We start from the raw sequence: 17,839 nt of genomic DNA on the forward strand, positions 1-17,839 counted from the left end.
GAAAACTCCTTTTTAGCCTTTCTTTCTTTTTTCTTTATTGGTTAATTGATTTGTATATTTAATACTCTCCCGTCCGTAAAAGAATTTAATACACTTTTTAGTTTTTTTTTTAAATTTTTATTTATAGTTTACGTTATTGTATTTAGTTTAAAAAATATTTTTATATTTATATAATTTTATATAAATATTATTATATTAATATTATAAAATACTAATAAAATAGTCTTGTCAATTTTTTTTTTTAATTTGTATTATATTTTAATATAATAATTAATATTCAAATATTTAAATGAAAACTTTACTGATGAAGGGAGTATTTGTTTTTTTACGTAATTTTTTTAATATCAATATTATATTAATTGAAAAAGATAAAATTTATAAAAATAATGACATTAATATAATAGTATATTGTAAATTATAAAAGTATTTATCATGTCGGTAGACATTATAATTATCAATTTAGGAGATTGTACTCTTGTTTGGAGCATATATATATATATATATATATAAAATTGAATATTTTTTATGGGACGAACGGAGTATCTACTTTCTTTGTGTACTTGGTAAGTATATATTTATTTTTGTACTAATTTTAATAAATATTATTTCTTTTTTACATAAAATATATATTTTTTTATATCCCAAATAATTTGTCTTTTTTTTAAAAAAAAAATATTAAACTTTATAATTTTCTTAATTTTAATTAAATTATTTTCTTATCTTTATCTTAATATTTAATTATTTATATTATATAATAATTATTTTTTAATATATTTTTTAATTATTTATTAATTATACTTATAAATTTTTGTATCTACGATAACATGGACAATTTTAATGGAAGAAAAAGAGCGTATTTTAATTATAATTGATGATATATAAAGACTAATTTGTCTATATGATAGTGCAAAATTATTGTGAGAGTATTGATTTGAATAAGTATAATTGTAAGGATATTTGTAATAAGTAACATGTTTATACTTGCAAAAAATTGAATACTTTGAATTTGATCAAATAAACAATAGTACCAAAACTTAAAAAGATCACTTGTTATTTTACGAAATTGTGAATGAGTTTCAAAATTTTTATTTTTAAATTTTTTAAATTAAAATATATTTATTTATCTTATATTTAACTTTAAAAAAAATAATATTTTTTTGAGAATAGAATAAAATAATTATTATGAATATATTTACTATTCCTTATAAATTAAATATAAGAATAATAAATATATCTATAACTTTAAGGGTTTAAAAATAAATGTTATGAAATTCATTCATAGTTCGAATACGTGTAAATCAAATACTGTTAAATAAAGATAGTCAATAAGTTATATCATACAATACTAATAGGGGTAATTTAGTCTTTTTACCTTTATGTCTATTTCATCCCAATAAAATACTATTATCTCTAAAGCTCCATGCAAAAAACAAATTGATATATAGATATGGGACGGAGAGAGTATAATATAAAAAATTAAAAAAAATATTTAATTTGATATTTTTGAAAAAAAAAATGAGATAAATAGTAAATTTAAAATCCAATTCTCCAAACAATCGCACCCAATATAGATTCTGTTTTTGAGATAAATAAATAAATAAATAAGGAAATTAGGCATTGTTTCTATTTGAGGAATGTGCAGTTTTGTTTCAAGACACGACCACTCACTTACTCGTATCATAACCAACTTCCAATTATTTACCCTTCACCTTTTCCATATTTCCAATTTCTCTCTCTCCCTCTCTATGCAAGGGAGGTTTTAATTTTTAATTTTTAATTATTATTATTATTATTATTATTTATTTATTTTTATAATATTTGATATGTCATACTTCCCAATTCACTTCAAATGAGCTGGCTGTGATTTTCTAATATATTAAAAATAATAATATTTTATTAATTAGCAAAAGTATTAATAAAATTTTGATATTTTCATCTATTAATTTTATGTATAAATTACTTACATGTGTAATTATATGTCAGGTATTTTAGTATTATATGATTACTTTTATTAAAATAAATAATATATACTAATAAATTAAACAAACGAAAATTATAAAATTAATATATTTTGAATTGAGACAAAAAAAAATATTTTTAATAAATATTTTTTGTTTGTCTACTTTTTTGCTATTTTTATTTATCCAAATACAAAGTGTATATATTTTTAGTAAATTTGATCATACTATATTCTTATGAATATTTTTAAATTATATATATTTAAATTATTTTTTCATTATATAAAATGTTTTTAAAAAAAGAAAACCTAGTATACAAAAATACTCATTAACTAATGTTTAAATACAAACATTAAAACCACCCCACCTTACGGTCACGAATTTATTTCACACTTTCAAGTCATCCCTGAAGATATTTAATATTTTCAATTTGACATGTTTTTTTTTATATATAAGACATAAAATATATATATATCGATAATATAAAAAATAATATTTTATTTTAAATTATTAATTTTTGTGAGTAAATAATATATATAAATGTATATTTCAGAACTAACATTGTCCATATACATTTGGGAAATTTTTATTATTAATCAAATTATTTTTTATGATGGATCACATTGTGAATTTTTAAATTCAACATGTGTGCTAAATGTTTAAAAATTTAACATTCTAATTTACTTTATTAAATTATACAATTAAGATAATTATCTAAATTAATTTTATAAGCATCATCTCACATGTTCCAATTTAAAAAAATTCAGCATGTGACATTTGTTGAATAATATTTTGAATATCACATATATATATATATATATATATACTTTCATAAAATATTATATTTGCATATTTAATATTTAGCTATTTTAATTTATTTATTTTTAAAATTTTAGAACTAAAAACAAACCCTTGTATATCCAAAGGGAGGCTAATAATGAGATAGTTTTGTCGTAACAAGAAATTGATAATTGATTGTGTGGGTGAGAAATTTTCCCCTGAAAAATCATTGAGGGTTTGTTGGCCTTTTGCATTTGTCCAATTTATGCTGCTTCAATTCTGTCTTCCCCATTTTCATTTTCATTTTCAAATATTTTAAAACACAATAATAAAAATAAATATATGTAATGAAACATGAAATTTACAAAAATAAATAAATTATTCAAATTTTCTGAGCGTTTTATTTATTTATTTATTTTTATATTACTAAGATTATTTTACATTGAGTGTGTTTACTTGTATTTCATTCCATTCTTTAAATTCATTTTTCTTTTTTTTTTTAAAAAAATACATTAGTTCTCTTATAAAATTTTAAGTAAAATTTAAAATCAAAATCTATATATTTAAAAAATAAAAAAATGAATACTACACATATGACATGTGTAATAATAATTATGGTTTTTTTTGCAAAATTTTCTCAAATTTTACTATTTGGATTATGCATTTTTCAAAAAAAAATATTTTTTCTTCTCACAAAACATCCCATCAAATACTTTCTCCGTCCCGTATCTATATATCCATTTATGTTTTGCATGAAGTTTTAGAAATATTAGTATTATATTGAGATAAAGTAGAAATAAAAGGAAAAAGACTAAATTAATCCTATTAGTATGGTATATTATAAAAATAATGACATTTATGTAATATATTAAAAATTGAAAGGGTATTTGTAAAGTTAGGCAGACAGTACAATTACAAAAAAAAGAAATGAATACTATATTATGGGACGAACCAAAATAGAAAAATAAATAAATTATTTATAGACAGAAAAAATATTATTTTTATATCAAATCCAAACCAAATTTTTTTCAAACTCATAAAAAAAAAAAAAAAACATATCCAATAATTAATAATAATAATAATCCGATCAAATAATAATAATAATAATAATAATAATAATAATAAAACAAATTAAAGAAACACAGTCTAGAATAGGGCGTGTGTGTAAAGTGGCAATTTATTATTACAAGTCATATCACGACGTGGCAATCATGAAAACCCAAGTACATGTATCCCTCGTCTGGATTGGCTTTTGACAGGAACTTTTGGCTTCTACTTCTAAAAACAAGTAGTTTACACTTGTTTACATTTGTTTTTATCCAAAAGCAGAAGCAGCTTTTAAAGGTAAAAAGTGCTTTCTTCAGAAGCACATTGGGGTAGCTTTTGAAATAAATAGAAGTACTTTTCAATTAAAATTACTATTTTATTCTTAATAATAATAATAATAATAATAATAATAATAATAATAATAATAAATACAATAATATAATATAATATAAAAATAAATAACTTATATATTATATTTTAATACAAAATTAAAAAATATAATTAATTTATTATTTTTAATTTATGTACTATATTTGGATTAAGATTTAAAATTTAAAATTTAAATACCGAATGTAAATAGGAGTATATAAATTTTTTAATTATACTTCAATTACTAAATATAATTTATAAAATTTTAAAATAAATTATAAAATACAAATTATATAATATTATACTGTAATTTTATGTTTAATTGATATATTATCCTTAAATTAAAATTTTAAAATATAAATAATCAAAATTTAAAAGTACATTTTTATACTTTAATTTAAAATCTTTAAATATAATTTATAAAATTTAAATTAAATTATAAAAGTGTTATAGAAAAATATTAGTATTATATTAACCGCATGTCCATTTAAGTAATTTTAACAGTTTAAAAGCACTTTCAACTATATAACGTCCAAACAGTTTTTACGAAAAGCTATTTTTATAATGATTTATCCAAATATAAAATCGAACTGCTTCTACTTATTTTTTAAATCAACCCAAACGGCCCTTAGATGCATATATACTCCATGCGATAATAAGGGTTTTTTTTTTTTAAAAGAAAAAGAATAAAGATTCTGCTCATTTTGGATGACGTGAGAACCCGCAGCCGCTACTCGACGGTCACAAGTCCAACCCCTACATCACCAAGCCATCCCTTACCGGACATGATATTAGTTTATTATTTTTTATATGAGTAGTGGTGTATGTATTTTAAATATTTTTATCATTATATCTCAATAAAATATATATAATATGAATATTATTTTGTAGATAATAATCAAAATTTTATGTGAAACAAATAAATAAAAAAGTATATTTATTTATTTATAATTAACTTAAAATTAATTTTTTAGAAAATGAGAAGTTTTGCATATAGATAAAAATATTTTTTTTATTGAAAAAAAAAAAGAAATTTTGAGTAAGTCCTTAACAAGATGTTAGAAATTTAATTAAATTTATTTATATTTGTTAAGTATGTTTAAAACGAATAAATTTACTAAAAGGGTCATTTTTTATGAAACGGACAAAAAAATAAAATGAATTATCTGTGGCGGAATGAAGAAAATATATTTTTACATTCAAAATATTAAATCAATACCTATTTATATAACATTATGTAACTATTCAAATTCAAAATTTTTACTATTCAAATCTCAAATTAAAATCCAAACCCCAAACAACCCGATTATCAAATAAAGTAATGGCATGTTGTTAATTTTGGTTGAAATATAAGCATATTGTATTCAAATAGTTATATTTGAGACATTTCATCTAATTAATTTGTATAATATTTAAATAATTAAGCATGTCTTTAGGAACAATATCAATATTTAGATAAAACAATATTTTGTATTTATTTTAATATAATAAAAAAAAAGTTCACAAAATAAAATAAAATCTTATATACATTTATAATAAAATACATATATATATTTACAATTTATCCAAATAAAAATAATAAAGCAAATGCACATTTTTATAGAGAAAGTAGCAGAGGTGTGTTTGTTTTGGTGTTTGGATTTTCAGTTGGGATTTAAATAGTAAAAAATTTGAATTGTAATAGTTATATGATGTGATATAAATAAGTGTTGATGTAGTGTCTTGAATGTAAAATTAATTTTTAATCTAATATAAAAATAAAAAATAAGTTTTTGATTTGATATGTTTGAAGAAAAAACTTGAATGAATAGTAGAATTTGGGGAAAATCCCCCAAACAAACACACTTTCGTCTCTAAAATTTTTGCTTAAAATTTTTCGGCTCAAGTTTTAATATACTCCCTCATTCCCAGCTAATTTGTTCCATGTTTAGGCACAAAATTTTAGGTATTGTGAAATTAGTAAGTAATTAATAAGTGTATCAGTGAAAATAATTATAGTATATTAAAATTAAGATGACAAGATAGTTTAATTAAAATAAAAAATTATAAATTATGAATTTTAAAATGTGATTAAAATATATTATTATAATTTCAAAACAAAATGACAAATTATATGGAACAGACAAAAATAAAAAAAAGTAAACAAATTAAGCGGGATAGAAGGAGTATAACATTTTAATTGATACTTTTTTGTTACTCTTTGTCATTACCTTGCGTAGTAAATAAAAAAATGATAGAATCTCCATCCGGCTTTAAGGGTCTCATTTATTTTTTACGTGTTAATCTTTGAATATTAACTATTATATCAAAATGTAGTACAAATTAAAAAAAAAATTACAAACATATTTACATTAGTGTTTTATAATACTAATATAATGACATTTGTACAAAAAAATTATTCAAATATAAAATATTTTTAATATTTAATATGATAACGTAAAATGTAAATGTAACATTAGGGACGGACGATTAGAGTAATATATTTTAAAAAAAATTACTTGTGTTTAAAATATAAAAGACGGTATAATTTTTTAATAAATAAGGCAATAAGAATAATTTTTCAGAGAAACACAAATAGAAATGATACTCAATATGTATTTCATTGTGAAATAATTTGTTTATTCACTCAATATTTTTTAGAGTGATATAATTATTTATAAATATTAAAAAAAGATAATATATATTAATATATATATAATATATATTTTATTAATTTATAAATAATTAATAATTTAATACATAATATTATATTATGGACATCATTTTTTATATTTAATATAAAAGACATGTTGCGTTTATTTTTAGTGAAGTAGTTTGAAGAGATAATTTTTGTTATAAAATATATAAATTTGTGTAAATAATATAAAAATAATGAATGTATAGAATATATTAAAATTTTTGGAGAAATATATTTTTTGAAATTGGTGAAAAAACATACAATTATCCAAAATAATGTATGTTTGTTTTTGGGTTTTGAGTTTTTGGATTTAGATTTATGAATAGTAAAAAATTGAATTTGAATAATTATTTAATGTGATATAAATAGATATTTATATGATATTTTAAATGTAAAATACATTTCTAATATAATATAAAAAATAATTATTTAATTTAATATTTTTGAAAAAAAAAATCTGAATAATAAAAACATATAATAAAAACCATTAAAAAAAAAAAAAAACAAATTGGTAAATAAACCTCAATAATAAAAATCTAAATAAAAATTGAAGGGTGGATGCAACGAATGAAAAAGAGAGATGAAAAGAAGACAAATCCTATTGCGGGCCAATCAAAAGATCCAATTTCCAAAGTTTTCTATGGTAGTCAGTTCTTCTTGGAAGCACCCTGGACCTGGACGCCTGGACGTATCCACACCGTGAGTAGAAGAGGATGATGCTTGGTGTTGAAGGTCCAGGAGTTGCGAAGAATCAAACCCTATTTCTCGTGCAGCCATAATAGTTGGTAGCTTCACAAGTTAATTTTTAGCTTAGAAGAGCTCGTGGGTGTGACTGTCAATATAGGCTTTGTTTTGTTTATTTGTTTAAAATTGAAATTTATTATTATTTAAAATAAATATTCTGTTCGTTTGTCAAAATTATGTTTTTTTTTTTTTTTTTATATATATATATATTTTGTTAAATTTTTGTACAATATATTTACAATATAAAAAAATTTATTCACTTAAAATTTTATTATTTTTGTTTTAATAAATAATAATTACTTTATTATTATTTTTTCCACTTACTCTATTACTTTTTATCAATTATTTAATAAATTTATAATAATACTCCTACTTATTTTTTACTTATTTCATTTTAATATTAAAATATTATTATTTTTTTAACCTCAACCCCTAAACAAATCTATATAATTTGACCGGACATAAGGAGTATTATTTTTTAAAATATATTCAATTCGTCTCGTATAACTTGCACTATTTTCCATTTTGATCATCTCTTATACTGTGCATTATTTTTAAAATAAAAAATATTTAATTAAATTTTATTTTATCACATCATTTAAATAAAAACATAAGTATACTTTATTCTCTTATCACTTCATTCAATTCTCAATTTATTTTACTTAATACTAACTACTCAAATTTTTATTTTGAAAATCAAATGTTCCATTATATATGAGACAAATGGAACATTAAATTAAAATAAAAATTAAATAAAAAAATTTCAAATTCAAATTATAATCAAACAGATTTAAATTTTGAATAATAAAACTTTAAATTTAAATAGTTATTTAATGAGATATAAATATATATTACTATAGTTTTTTAATATAAAATTAATTTCAATGCAATATAAATAATGAAAAAGTAGATACTTAATTTAATTAATATTTTTAAAGAAAAAAACAGTGAATAATAAAAAAAAAATTTTAAAAATGAATAATCAGTATCATAATGGTGTGTATGTATACATCGTGTGGGATGATGCCCTATATATATGCAGCAACATCAAGATACTAGTGACATCATCGAACACAATGTGTATATATACACAAACATTATGTATGTATGTATGTATATATTACATACACAATATGTATTTAATTGTAAATACATACGACAAAGACACTATCAGAAATGATGCACCATCTTTGCAATTTCATTACACATATGTAATGAAAAATGACGATCAACATCAAGATCAAGATAGATAAATATACATAAATATATATATATATGTATGTATATATCCATCAGCCTGGATTTCCAGCACCACTAGTTTCATCAACACAATTAAATCAAAGTATTGATATATAGAAAAATTACTCCGATCGATCGATCGATCGCACTTTCTCTTACCGACTATTATTCAGACAACTGTGATCGATCACAAACCTCGTCATTTCTGCGCTTGCTCGACTTTTGCCCGAATCTTCTGTTCCAGCACCGATATCTCCGTCTCGAGGCTGAACATCCGATTGAGCGCGTGCATATTCTCAAGCGTCTCCTCCAACGTCCGGCTGTCGCTCCCATCGCACCGAAGGTGCTGCATCGGGCCATGCAGCAATTTATTTACGATCCCTCGGCTCAAATCGTCGACAGCCTTCTGGGTCTTCTTTGGAATCTCGTCGCCCATTTTCGACAAGCATTTTTCGAGCTCGGCAGCGCGGATCCTCTCCGCATACGCCCGCAATTTTTTAATCGTCGGAACGGTCTCCAGCGAGTCCCGCCAGGCTTCAAACTGCTTCGATTCTTCGGCGATGATTTCCTGAGCTTCCATGGCTTTCCGAAGCCGGTCCTCCTTGTTCGCCGCCACCACCTCCTTGAGATCATCAACGTTGTAGACTCTCACCGTCTCGAGCTCATTGACACAAGCGCCAACGTTTCTCGGAACCGAGATGTCCACGAACAGACGCTGACCCCCGACGGTGGCGCCCACGGCCGGGAGATTAACGACGTGCTCTTTTAGAAACAGCGGGGATTCGGATGCGGTGCTAGTGAAGACGACGTCCGCTTCGGCGGCGGAACTCAGCATTTCGGCGAGGGGCTTGTAGATTATGTCAACATCTTTTATCTCACCGCGAAGGGCGGCGACTCTGTCTTCGCTCCGGTTCACAACGACCATCTGCGTGCAGCCTTTTGCCGCCAGGTGTTTGATGACGAGCTTCCCCATTTTTCCGGCGCCGACGACTAACATCCGAGCAGTCGCATGGGAGGCTTCCGGAAGCTTCATCAAAGCCAGCTCGACGGCAGCCGAACTCACCGAAACTGCACCGGCGGCAATGTTTGTCTCGGTTCTAACCCGTTTCCCGACGGATATCGCGTGCTTGAACAGCCCGCTTATGTTGCGTCCGAACCCCACGACGCCTTGCCCGACTTTGACGACTTGCTTCACTTGCGCAAGAATCTGACCCTCGCCTAAAACCAACGAATCGAGCCCTGCGGATACTTCGAAAATGTGCTGTGTCGCATCTTTATCGTAGAGAAGAAACCGATGCTCGCAGATTTCCGAAGCGGGGATTCCGCTTGTCTGTAAAAGTATTTGACACAATCAATTTTCAAATCAACGTAAATAGTATTTACGAGACAGTAAATTCCAAGAACATCGAGCGGTTGATTTGATTACCTTGGACATCCATTCAGTGACTTCTTTAACCCCACGGTGCCTAGAAAGTGCGACGACGTAGATTTCCATTCGGTTACAGGTGCTGAGAACGGCAGCCTCCTCGATGTGGTTCAAGCTGCACAGCTCGGCAATGGCCCGAGGCCATTCGGCCTCGGGTATTGCGAGCTTCTCCCGCATTTCGACAGGGGCTGTGTGGATGCTGAGGCCTACCACTACAATGCTGCTTCTTTCCTTGGTGTAACCTGAAGAACATTTGTGCAGAATTTGAAGAAGAGAACATTTGTGCAGAATTTGAAGAAGAGAACATTTCTGTATCTAAAATTATGAAGAACAGCAGATTCAGCGGATTTTTTGTTCAATGATTCCACAGGGAATTTGAAGAACAGAACAGACTGTATCTAAAATTACTAAGAACAGCAGATTCAAAGATTTCATAAGGAGTTTGAAGAACAGAACAGCTCTGTATCTAAAATTACGAAGAACAGCAGATTCAATGATTTCATGGAGAATTTGAAGAACAGCAGATTCGTTGTTCAATGATCTCATGGGGAATTTGAAGAACGGAACATTTCTATATCTAAAATTATGATGAACAGTAGATTATTTGTTCAATGATTTCACGGAATTAATGGCAGATTGTGTGTGTTGGGCGTGTGTTCGTCACAATTCCAAATAGTAAATCTACCAAACCCTAATTTAGGAGATATGCTCAACACAATCCACAATTACGGTGAAATTAGAGGGAATTAGGACTTACGGTCGGCGGCGGAGGTTTTCAGCTGCTCTAGGGCGGAGAGGCTGGAGGCGGAGGCGGAGGTTGCACTGGCGGCGTCCAGTTTCTCCGACGGGATCAAAGTATCCGGCGCGGCGTCGCACTTGATGATTCCCCAATTCCTCCTCAACACGGCGGGGTTCCGCTTTGACCGAGCAGCAATCGGCACGCAGAGCAAGCCAGCCTGCGCCGGCGAGGATGCGGCGGCGGTGGCGGACGCCGCCGCCGCCGTATTGCTCACCAGCAACGCCTCGAGCTTCGCACCAACGAACGCACTCGAAACCGCCATTCTCGGTCGAATTCCGCAACCCTAAATCCAAATCCCTAATCGACTGAATCCAAATCCCCGAAGAACTCACCAACCAAATCAGAATCCGGTGGCTTCAGTCTCGCTCAATTCCGAGCGTCTCAAAAATTTAGGGTTCGACGAATTGGGGGAAATGGGAATCGCCACAGGTGGGCAGCGTGGGACTGACAGAATACTTTAATTTCGTGGCGGAGAAATAGAAAGAGAGAGAGAAAAGAATCAAAAGGGGGTTTGGTTGGATATCTCTGAAACGCGATTGGCTAATGTAGGGCACGTTTTATCCACACGCGATCGCCATAGCCACGAGCTTCATTTCAAGGTTTGATCTTTTCACCAAATTACAACTCCTCCTCTGCCCCACAGATGATTACATAGTAAAATTGACTGAAACCAAAGCCAGATTAGATCATTAAACAATAAATTGATTGAAATTCGAAGATGGAGATGGATGGTTAGTCCAATAGGGTTGGCGCAGCGTACCAGTCAAGCTCCACGGACCTCGGCGCCGGATGAATCCAGGCCGTTGATCTGATGATGATCACATCTATGATAAGATAAGAGGAACTGTGAGTTGTGATGGAGGTTGTTTCAGTAGATTTCATGTGTTGTTTCTGCCACATCTTTTTATTGCAAAAAGATCTCTTCTTGCATTGCTTGCATATCCTAAATGTTCCATTCTCATTTTTGGGTGACTTCACAAAATATAAACCACAACATATGAAGTAGAAATCGATACTACAATATACATATTAATATAATACAACTACATTCTCTACTTGGATCTATATAAATTCGAAAAAGAATATAATTTCGAATACTAATTTAAGATGATGGAATATAAATGCGTCTAAAGATGAGAAATTTTTTTTTCCTAAAGAACTGTCAGCCATTGTATATTAAATAACATCTCAAGATTCGGGCATTTAGGTTCATCGATGTTTATGAAATCTGTAAGTAAAAACAGTAGTTCAGCTCAAAGTTAAATATAAATAGGGCGAGGGGCAAAACACTGTTTTGGGTCACGCAGATTCGCTGGTTGTTGCTGTATCATCTTTGTGCTTAATCATGCCCGAATCCACAAGAATCGGGATTTCAGCTGCAAGCCATGGCGCCAGTCCCAAACAGAGTGCATGAGCTATGCCGAACCTAGGGCTGGTCAAGAAAGCAGATCCCGAGTTAGAACAACAATTTCATACCCAAAAATAAAACATCCTGCCAAGTTTTGACTTGTAAAAGTAGAGAGCTTCTCAATTTGTAAGTAAAGTTTAATTGCTAATGTTTCATCACCAGAACTATCGAATCTTCAACTACACACAGCATAAAATAGCAAGGAAAAATCAATTTATTTTGGTATTGATGACTTAATTCATTCGTGTATCGAAATATTTTGCATTGTATAATCTTCATGTTAATTTAGTTGAATATAGAAAGATAAGGACACAACTTATCACTTCCATTTCTAAGACATACATTTGTTGCCTTCATATTATTCTAAATCTTATCAGAGAATGACACTAAGTTACATCGAATATTTGCAAGTTGAGTTTCAATTAAAGTAAAAATAACTTGGCACATGGCGGAATATTGTTAGTGTCGATCATTATCATCATCTGAACATTTATCACACAATATTTGGGGACTATCATAAAAGCACTGATCAATGAAATGAAACTAATATCTGCCATTCTTCGTAAAAAGTGTTAAAAATGGATCTCCTTATTTTCTATCATCCTATAAGAATCAGTCGTTTTCCATATGCACTAAGCAGATAATTTGTTTCAAGATATCAACAAACCATATGCAACTCTGGAACATTACTCTGATCTAATAATTGTCTCCATACATGTTGTTGCGTTGTGCAGATATTTGAAAATTTGACATTATTCATCAAATATATTTTTTTACTCGCATCAAATGTTCAATTTTTTACTATTCCTGCAATTTTCCAAAACTCCAAAAACCTTTATCTAAACAAATACCCATTTTCCATAATATATATATATATATATCAAATACAAAACGCATACAAACAACCCTAACTTTATTGTAAAGCAATGGCTCGCAAACGATGTTACCAACTCAAAGCACAAGCTTCGTCCAATGAATGGCTTCATAGATTTTCACAAAATTGCACGGAGCATCAGCTAATATGAAATTTGAGGGGTAAGATAAAGAGTCAGTTCAAGTAGAACTGAAGTTTCCTTAACAATGAAAAAACAAGGCACATGCCAAGCAGAAGTTTTTTCTCGGATACGAACAATAATACTCCAGAGGGTCTTTCAGCAATGCAGTAGGCTTACTGTAGAAGTTATTCGCAAACTTCCCAGTACTCAGAAGCACACATATAGTATATACATCTATCTTACTACAAATCCAAAATAGATTCTACTTCACCTACATTATAATGGTCTCTCTCACATTCAAAATATTCAATTAGAAATTTCAAAAACTTTTAAATTTAAAACGGATTAGCCAACCGAATCTACAAATCGATTGCAACTCTCAACAAATCCCTAGAATTTTGGGCGGGATGGGAATTCCAATTATTTCTACTTCTCCAGGTATAATGACTGACCGGGAGCTAGACTAGAAGGAATCGGTGGAGAAATTTTGTCATCACTGCCCTAATCCATAGAAGAAACAATCAACAACAGGACAAAATGCTTAAAACTATGCTTGCTTCCTATGAGAATATGAGATGGAATAGATACATCACCATTAACAACTTAGCTCCAAAGAAAAGTCTACGATATCCAACTAAATGTTTCAATGTTCCACAGATTTACAGATTTCTACATATGTCCCACACGATGGTATCAATCAAAGCACAATCAAATAACAGGTTAACTATGAAGAAGCATAAGAACACTGATTTTCAGGATCAATTTTTGCATCTAATTCGAAGGCAAGAATTACCAATTTTTCGCCCACAGCGGCTTGAAATGCACCGTCAAGCATATCTTCCCTCCTCTATACATCTAATCACGGGAAAACAGGACAAAAATCGGCAATCCAGACATAGGAAAAATGAATACCAAATTGGATGGCGAGAGGAACAGACCTTCTGTGTCTTCCCATCGAGCTGCGGCAACTCGAGCTCCGGCGCGGTGGCGGGATAGGTAACGGGAATATCGAACTGCAAATCGAACTCGTATTTGAGTAAATTGTGGACGTACCAACACTTTCCAGTCCATCGAGTCCCCTCCGGATTCGCGGCGGAGATCCGGAACCAATCGTTGTCCTTGGACTTGTTCATGGAGGTGTAGGCGATCAACGCCTTGTACTCCTCCTTGAGCCGCTGCGTCCAGGCGGCGCCGTCGCGTGGCCCGGCCTTCACCGAGAGCAGAGGAATTTGCGTCAAAACCGACTTCGTTGTCGGATCCCAGCTGTCCATGATCCTACCGGAGATCGCCGATAGGGTTTCGAGTTGGAGCGGAAAGCTTTCTTTATACGCAGTCAAAATACCAAATGTATATACATAAGGAAAAAAAAATGTGTATATATATATTAAAATTAAATAATTTATATAAATTGAATTTCAGCCAAATCCCCAATTCAAAACCCTAGAAATCAATTTCGCAGCTGATGAGATTTTTCCGATTCCTCTCAAGAATTCGTGACAACAATCGGAGCACAAGATGATAAAAACACCTGGGATCATATGCAGTTCATCAATTAGCATCCATGAATTCAGTCATCATCGACTCACTTCGCCATTCGGGAAATCTCGGAGCTCTTTACTCAAGGATTCTCCGGCAATGCTCCGATACGAAGTGGAGAAGCTCCGTCCGGGCGGTCCACGGCCGGATAATCACCGACGGGCTGCAAATCGACACCTGTTTGAGGACGAGTCTGATCATACGTTACTCTAAGCTACGTGAAATGGAGAATGCGCAGAAGCTGTTCGACAAAATGTCTGAAAGAGACGTGGTCACTTGGACGGCATTGATTTCTGGATATTCTCGGATTGGGGATTACGACAAAGCTTCGAAGATCTTCTCGGCGATGCGCTGCCATGGCGTGAAAGCGAATCAGTACACTTACGGGATCGCGTTGTATGTCTGCACTCAGTTGCAGTGTCTTCAATGGGGGAAGCAGATCCATGGCTTTGTTTGGAAGACTAGGTTTGTAAACAATGTGTATGTCCAGAGTGCATTGGTGGATTTGTATTCGAAATGCGGGACGACGATGGACGACGCTCGCCAAGTTTTCGATTCGATGGAGACGAGGGATTTAGTTTCTTGGAATTCGATGATTGGAGGATTCGCCGAACAAGGGCTAAGCGCCGCCGCCGCTTCAATTTTCCGGCGAATGCTGATCGACGGAATTTTGCCCGACACCTTCACCTTCGGAAGCTTGCTAAAATCCGCCGTCAGAAAAAACGGGATCGGGATTGCCGAAGTTAGAATCGTTCATGGATTGATTATCCATTTCGGGTTCGGATCGAACAGATTTCTAACAGCATCTTTAGTCGATGCTTACGTAAAAAATCGAAGCACATCATGCGCGAATCGGGTTTACGACGGTGCTCCGGAAAAAGACGTCGTAGCATGCACGGCATTGATCAAAGCGACGAATTACGCCACGGCGCTTCGTTATTTTAAGGAAATTCAAAACTCCGCGGCGATCGACGGGATGCTACTATGTTCGATGCTCGACAAATGCGCGAAAACAGCGTCGCTGAGTCTCGGAAAGTCGCTGCATTCTCACGCCGTGAAATCTCAAAACCGACGCGAAGACGTTGCGATAGGCAATGCCCTAATCAACATGTACTCGAAATCGGGCGCAATCGAATGCGCACGGCGCGCCTTCGACGAAATGGATAAAAAAAATGTCGTTTCATGGACGTCGTTGATCGATAGCTACGGGAAGCACGGGCGTGCGATCGAAGCGATCGCGTTGTATGCGAAGATGGACGATGAGGGGCTAAAGCCAAACGACGTAACGTTTGTGTCTCTTCTCTTCGCGTGTAGCCACACCGGATTGACTGCGGAGGGGTTCGAATGCTTCCGCGATATGATCGAAAAACACAAGATTTCGCCGAGGATCGAGCATTATTCGTGTTTGGTGGATCTCGTTGCGCGCCGCGGTTGCTTGGAAGAGGCGTACGATTTGATGCGCCGAGTGTTGAGCGATGTCGACGCGCAAATGTTGGGAGCAATGCTCGGGGCGTGTCGAAGCCGTGGAAATACGAATTTCGGATGGATAGGCGCGGAGCGGATTGCTGCCGGGTAATCCGTACCACGGCGCGGTTTTGTCCGTTGGTTGCGCTCCGCCTGGTTCGCCGAATATTCATTTGTTCACTATTTCTATTTGTTCAATTACAAAATAACTCTTACATTAAATACTCTGTTTATTTTTTTTTTATTTTTTATTTTTACAAATACTTTTGTTTTATTATCATATTATTACTTTTATCCCAAAAGACAAAAGTAAAATTATTATTACATTATTTTTAACTGCACATTTTGTTACGACGGATTAAGGTTGATGATTAAACAAAAACACGTATAAAAGACATAAATTTATATGATTCACCAACAACATATTGGCTACATCCATCGGTAGGAACAGAGAATAAATTTCAGATTCTTAATTTCTTTTGTGATGTTTTGTGCATATTACACTTCGACCCGACCCGACCTATCGAAACCCGGATCCCGTGCCCGCGGTTCGACCCGATTGAGTGATGAATTGGAGGATGGGTTCGGTTGGCCTGAACCGCCCTGGACCGCCCTCAAACCGGTCCAAGGGGTCTGATATATATATACCCTGCTTCCCGGTTCACTGGACAGATTAATCCTCACTCCTTCACATCGCGATATTCACTCTCTGGAGCCCTAGTTTTCCCGACGAATGCTATCGATCTGTCTGGTGCATTCCGGCGAGTTTGGCCATCGAAACTTGAAGTTCATCCACCGTGGTTGTATTACAGCTTGTTCTAGAGCTGTTCTTCGGTTTGATTTCTCGATTCTATGTTTATGGGCTGTTCGTGGTGTAATTGATTGTCCGCGATGATTTAGGCTTAGAATCTTGAGATTTCTTTCGATTAGGTTGTTAATCGCGCTGATTGTGCGTTTCTGTGGATGTCGGTAGTGTTTGGGTCGAGGTTGTGTGTAAGTGTTGCTAGTCGGTTGAAATATTGGGTAAACTGAGTCCGGACTCCTTCGATTAACAAAGTATATAAAAGATTCGATGTTTCTTGTTTCGTATGTATTCGATTAGTTGTAAACTACAAGTATTAGGTCCTAAATTTTGATTACAAGTGGTATCAGAGCTGGTTAGGGCTTGCTAGTTTACTGGAATCGTGATTTTCGAGTTCCTGGAGTGAACGCCTAGTTCTCTCTGTAAAATCCGAAGGTTTTGTGTAAATAATTTCAAGTTTTTCGAAGTCTTGGTTGTTTACTGTTCTGTCGAAGTGAAAACTGAATTTTTATGGTGTTTTCACTTCTGTAAAGTTTAGATCTCCTTGATTAAGGACTAAGATAGGCCTGTAGGAGATTAGGACTTGAAATCATCC

The 17,839-nt window shown here is 31.7% G+C and overlaps 3 protein-coding genes across 3 annotated transcripts; 1 reads left to right on the forward strand and 2 right to left on the reverse strand.

Annotated features, from left to right (window-relative positions):
* Nucleotides 1-8,743: 8,743 nt before the first annotated feature.
* On the reverse strand, nucleotides 8,744-12,022 carry LOC127248229 (glutamyl-tRNA reductase 1, chloroplastic-like). Its single transcript, XM_051270465.1, has 4 exons — nucleotides 11,800-12,022; nucleotides 10,998-11,703; nucleotides 10,241-10,482; nucleotides 8,744-10,144 (listed from the first exon to the last, which is right to left on the reverse strand). Exons 2-4 carry the CDS (start codon nucleotides 11,299-11,301, stop codon nucleotides 9,014-9,016), a joined length of 1,677 nt encoding a protein of 558 aa, XP_051126422.1. The 5' UTR covers nucleotides 11,302-11,703; nucleotides 11,800-12,022; the 3' UTR covers nucleotides 8,744-9,013.
* Nucleotides 12,023-12,161: 139 nt separating this feature from the next.
* LOC127248232 (ubiquitin-fold modifier-conjugating enzyme 1) lies at nucleotides 12,162-14,800 on the reverse strand. Its single transcript, XM_051270467.1, has 3 exons — nucleotides 14,381-14,800; nucleotides 14,236-14,297; nucleotides 12,162-12,471 (listed from the first exon to the last, which is right to left on the reverse strand). Exons 1-3 carry the CDS (start codon nucleotides 14,711-14,713, stop codon nucleotides 12,339-12,341), a joined length of 528 nt encoding a protein of 175 aa, XP_051126424.1. The 5' UTR covers nucleotides 14,714-14,800; the 3' UTR covers nucleotides 12,162-12,338.
* A 68-nt stretch (nucleotides 14,801-14,868) lies between these two features.
* LOC127248230 (pentatricopeptide repeat-containing protein At3g20730-like) lies at nucleotides 14,869-16,765 on the forward strand. The gene has a single exon (XM_051270466.1). The coding sequence runs from the start codon at nucleotides 15,004-15,006 to the stop codon at nucleotides 16,552-16,554; it is 1,551 nt and encodes a 516-aa protein (XP_051126423.1). The 5' UTR covers nucleotides 14,869-15,003; the 3' UTR covers nucleotides 16,555-16,765.
* The last annotated feature ends 1,074 nt before the right edge of the window (nucleotides 16,766-17,839 follow it).

The sequence above is a fragment of the Andrographis paniculata genome, unplaced genomic scaffold, assembly GCF_009805555.1.
Source record: "Andrographis paniculata isolate CXL003 unplaced genomic scaffold, ASM980555v1 Contig33END, whole genome shotgun sequence".
In the NCBI taxonomy this organism is placed as follows: domain Eukaryota; kingdom Viridiplantae; phylum Streptophyta; class Magnoliopsida; order Lamiales; family Acanthaceae; genus Andrographis; species Andrographis paniculata.

Excerpts from the sequence above, each read along its gene's own strand:
- LOC127248229 (XM_051270465.1), bottom strand. The coding sequence starts at position 11,301 with ATGGCGGTTTCGAGTGCGTTCGTTGGTGCGAAGCTCGAGGCGTTGCTG. Across the intron at positions 10,483-10,997 it reads GAAAACCTCCGCCGCCGACC|GTTACACCAAGGAAAGAAGC; the intron begins GTAAGTCCTAAT and ends AATGTTCTTCAG. Across the intron at positions 10,145-10,240 it reads TCACTGAATGGATGTCCAAG|ACAAGCGGAATCCCCGCTTC; the intron begins GTAATCAAATCA and ends ATACTTTTACAG.
- LOC127248232 (XM_051270467.1), bottom strand. The coding sequence starts at position 14,713 with ATGGACAGCTGGGATCCGACAACGAAGTCGGTTTTGACGCAAATTCCT. Across the intron at positions 14,298-14,380 it reads TCGATGGGAAGACACAGAAG|ATGTATAGAGGAGGGAAGAT; the intron begins GTCTGTTCCTCT and ends TCCCGTGATTAG. Across the intron at positions 12,472-14,235 it reads CCGCTGTGGGCGAAAAATTG|CCCTAGGTTCGGCATAGCTC; the intron begins GTAATTCTTGCC and ends TTTCTTGACCAG.
- LOC127248230 (XM_051270466.1), top strand. The coding sequence starts at position 15,004 with ATGAATTCAGTCATCATCGACTCACTTCGCCATTCGGGAAATCTCGGA.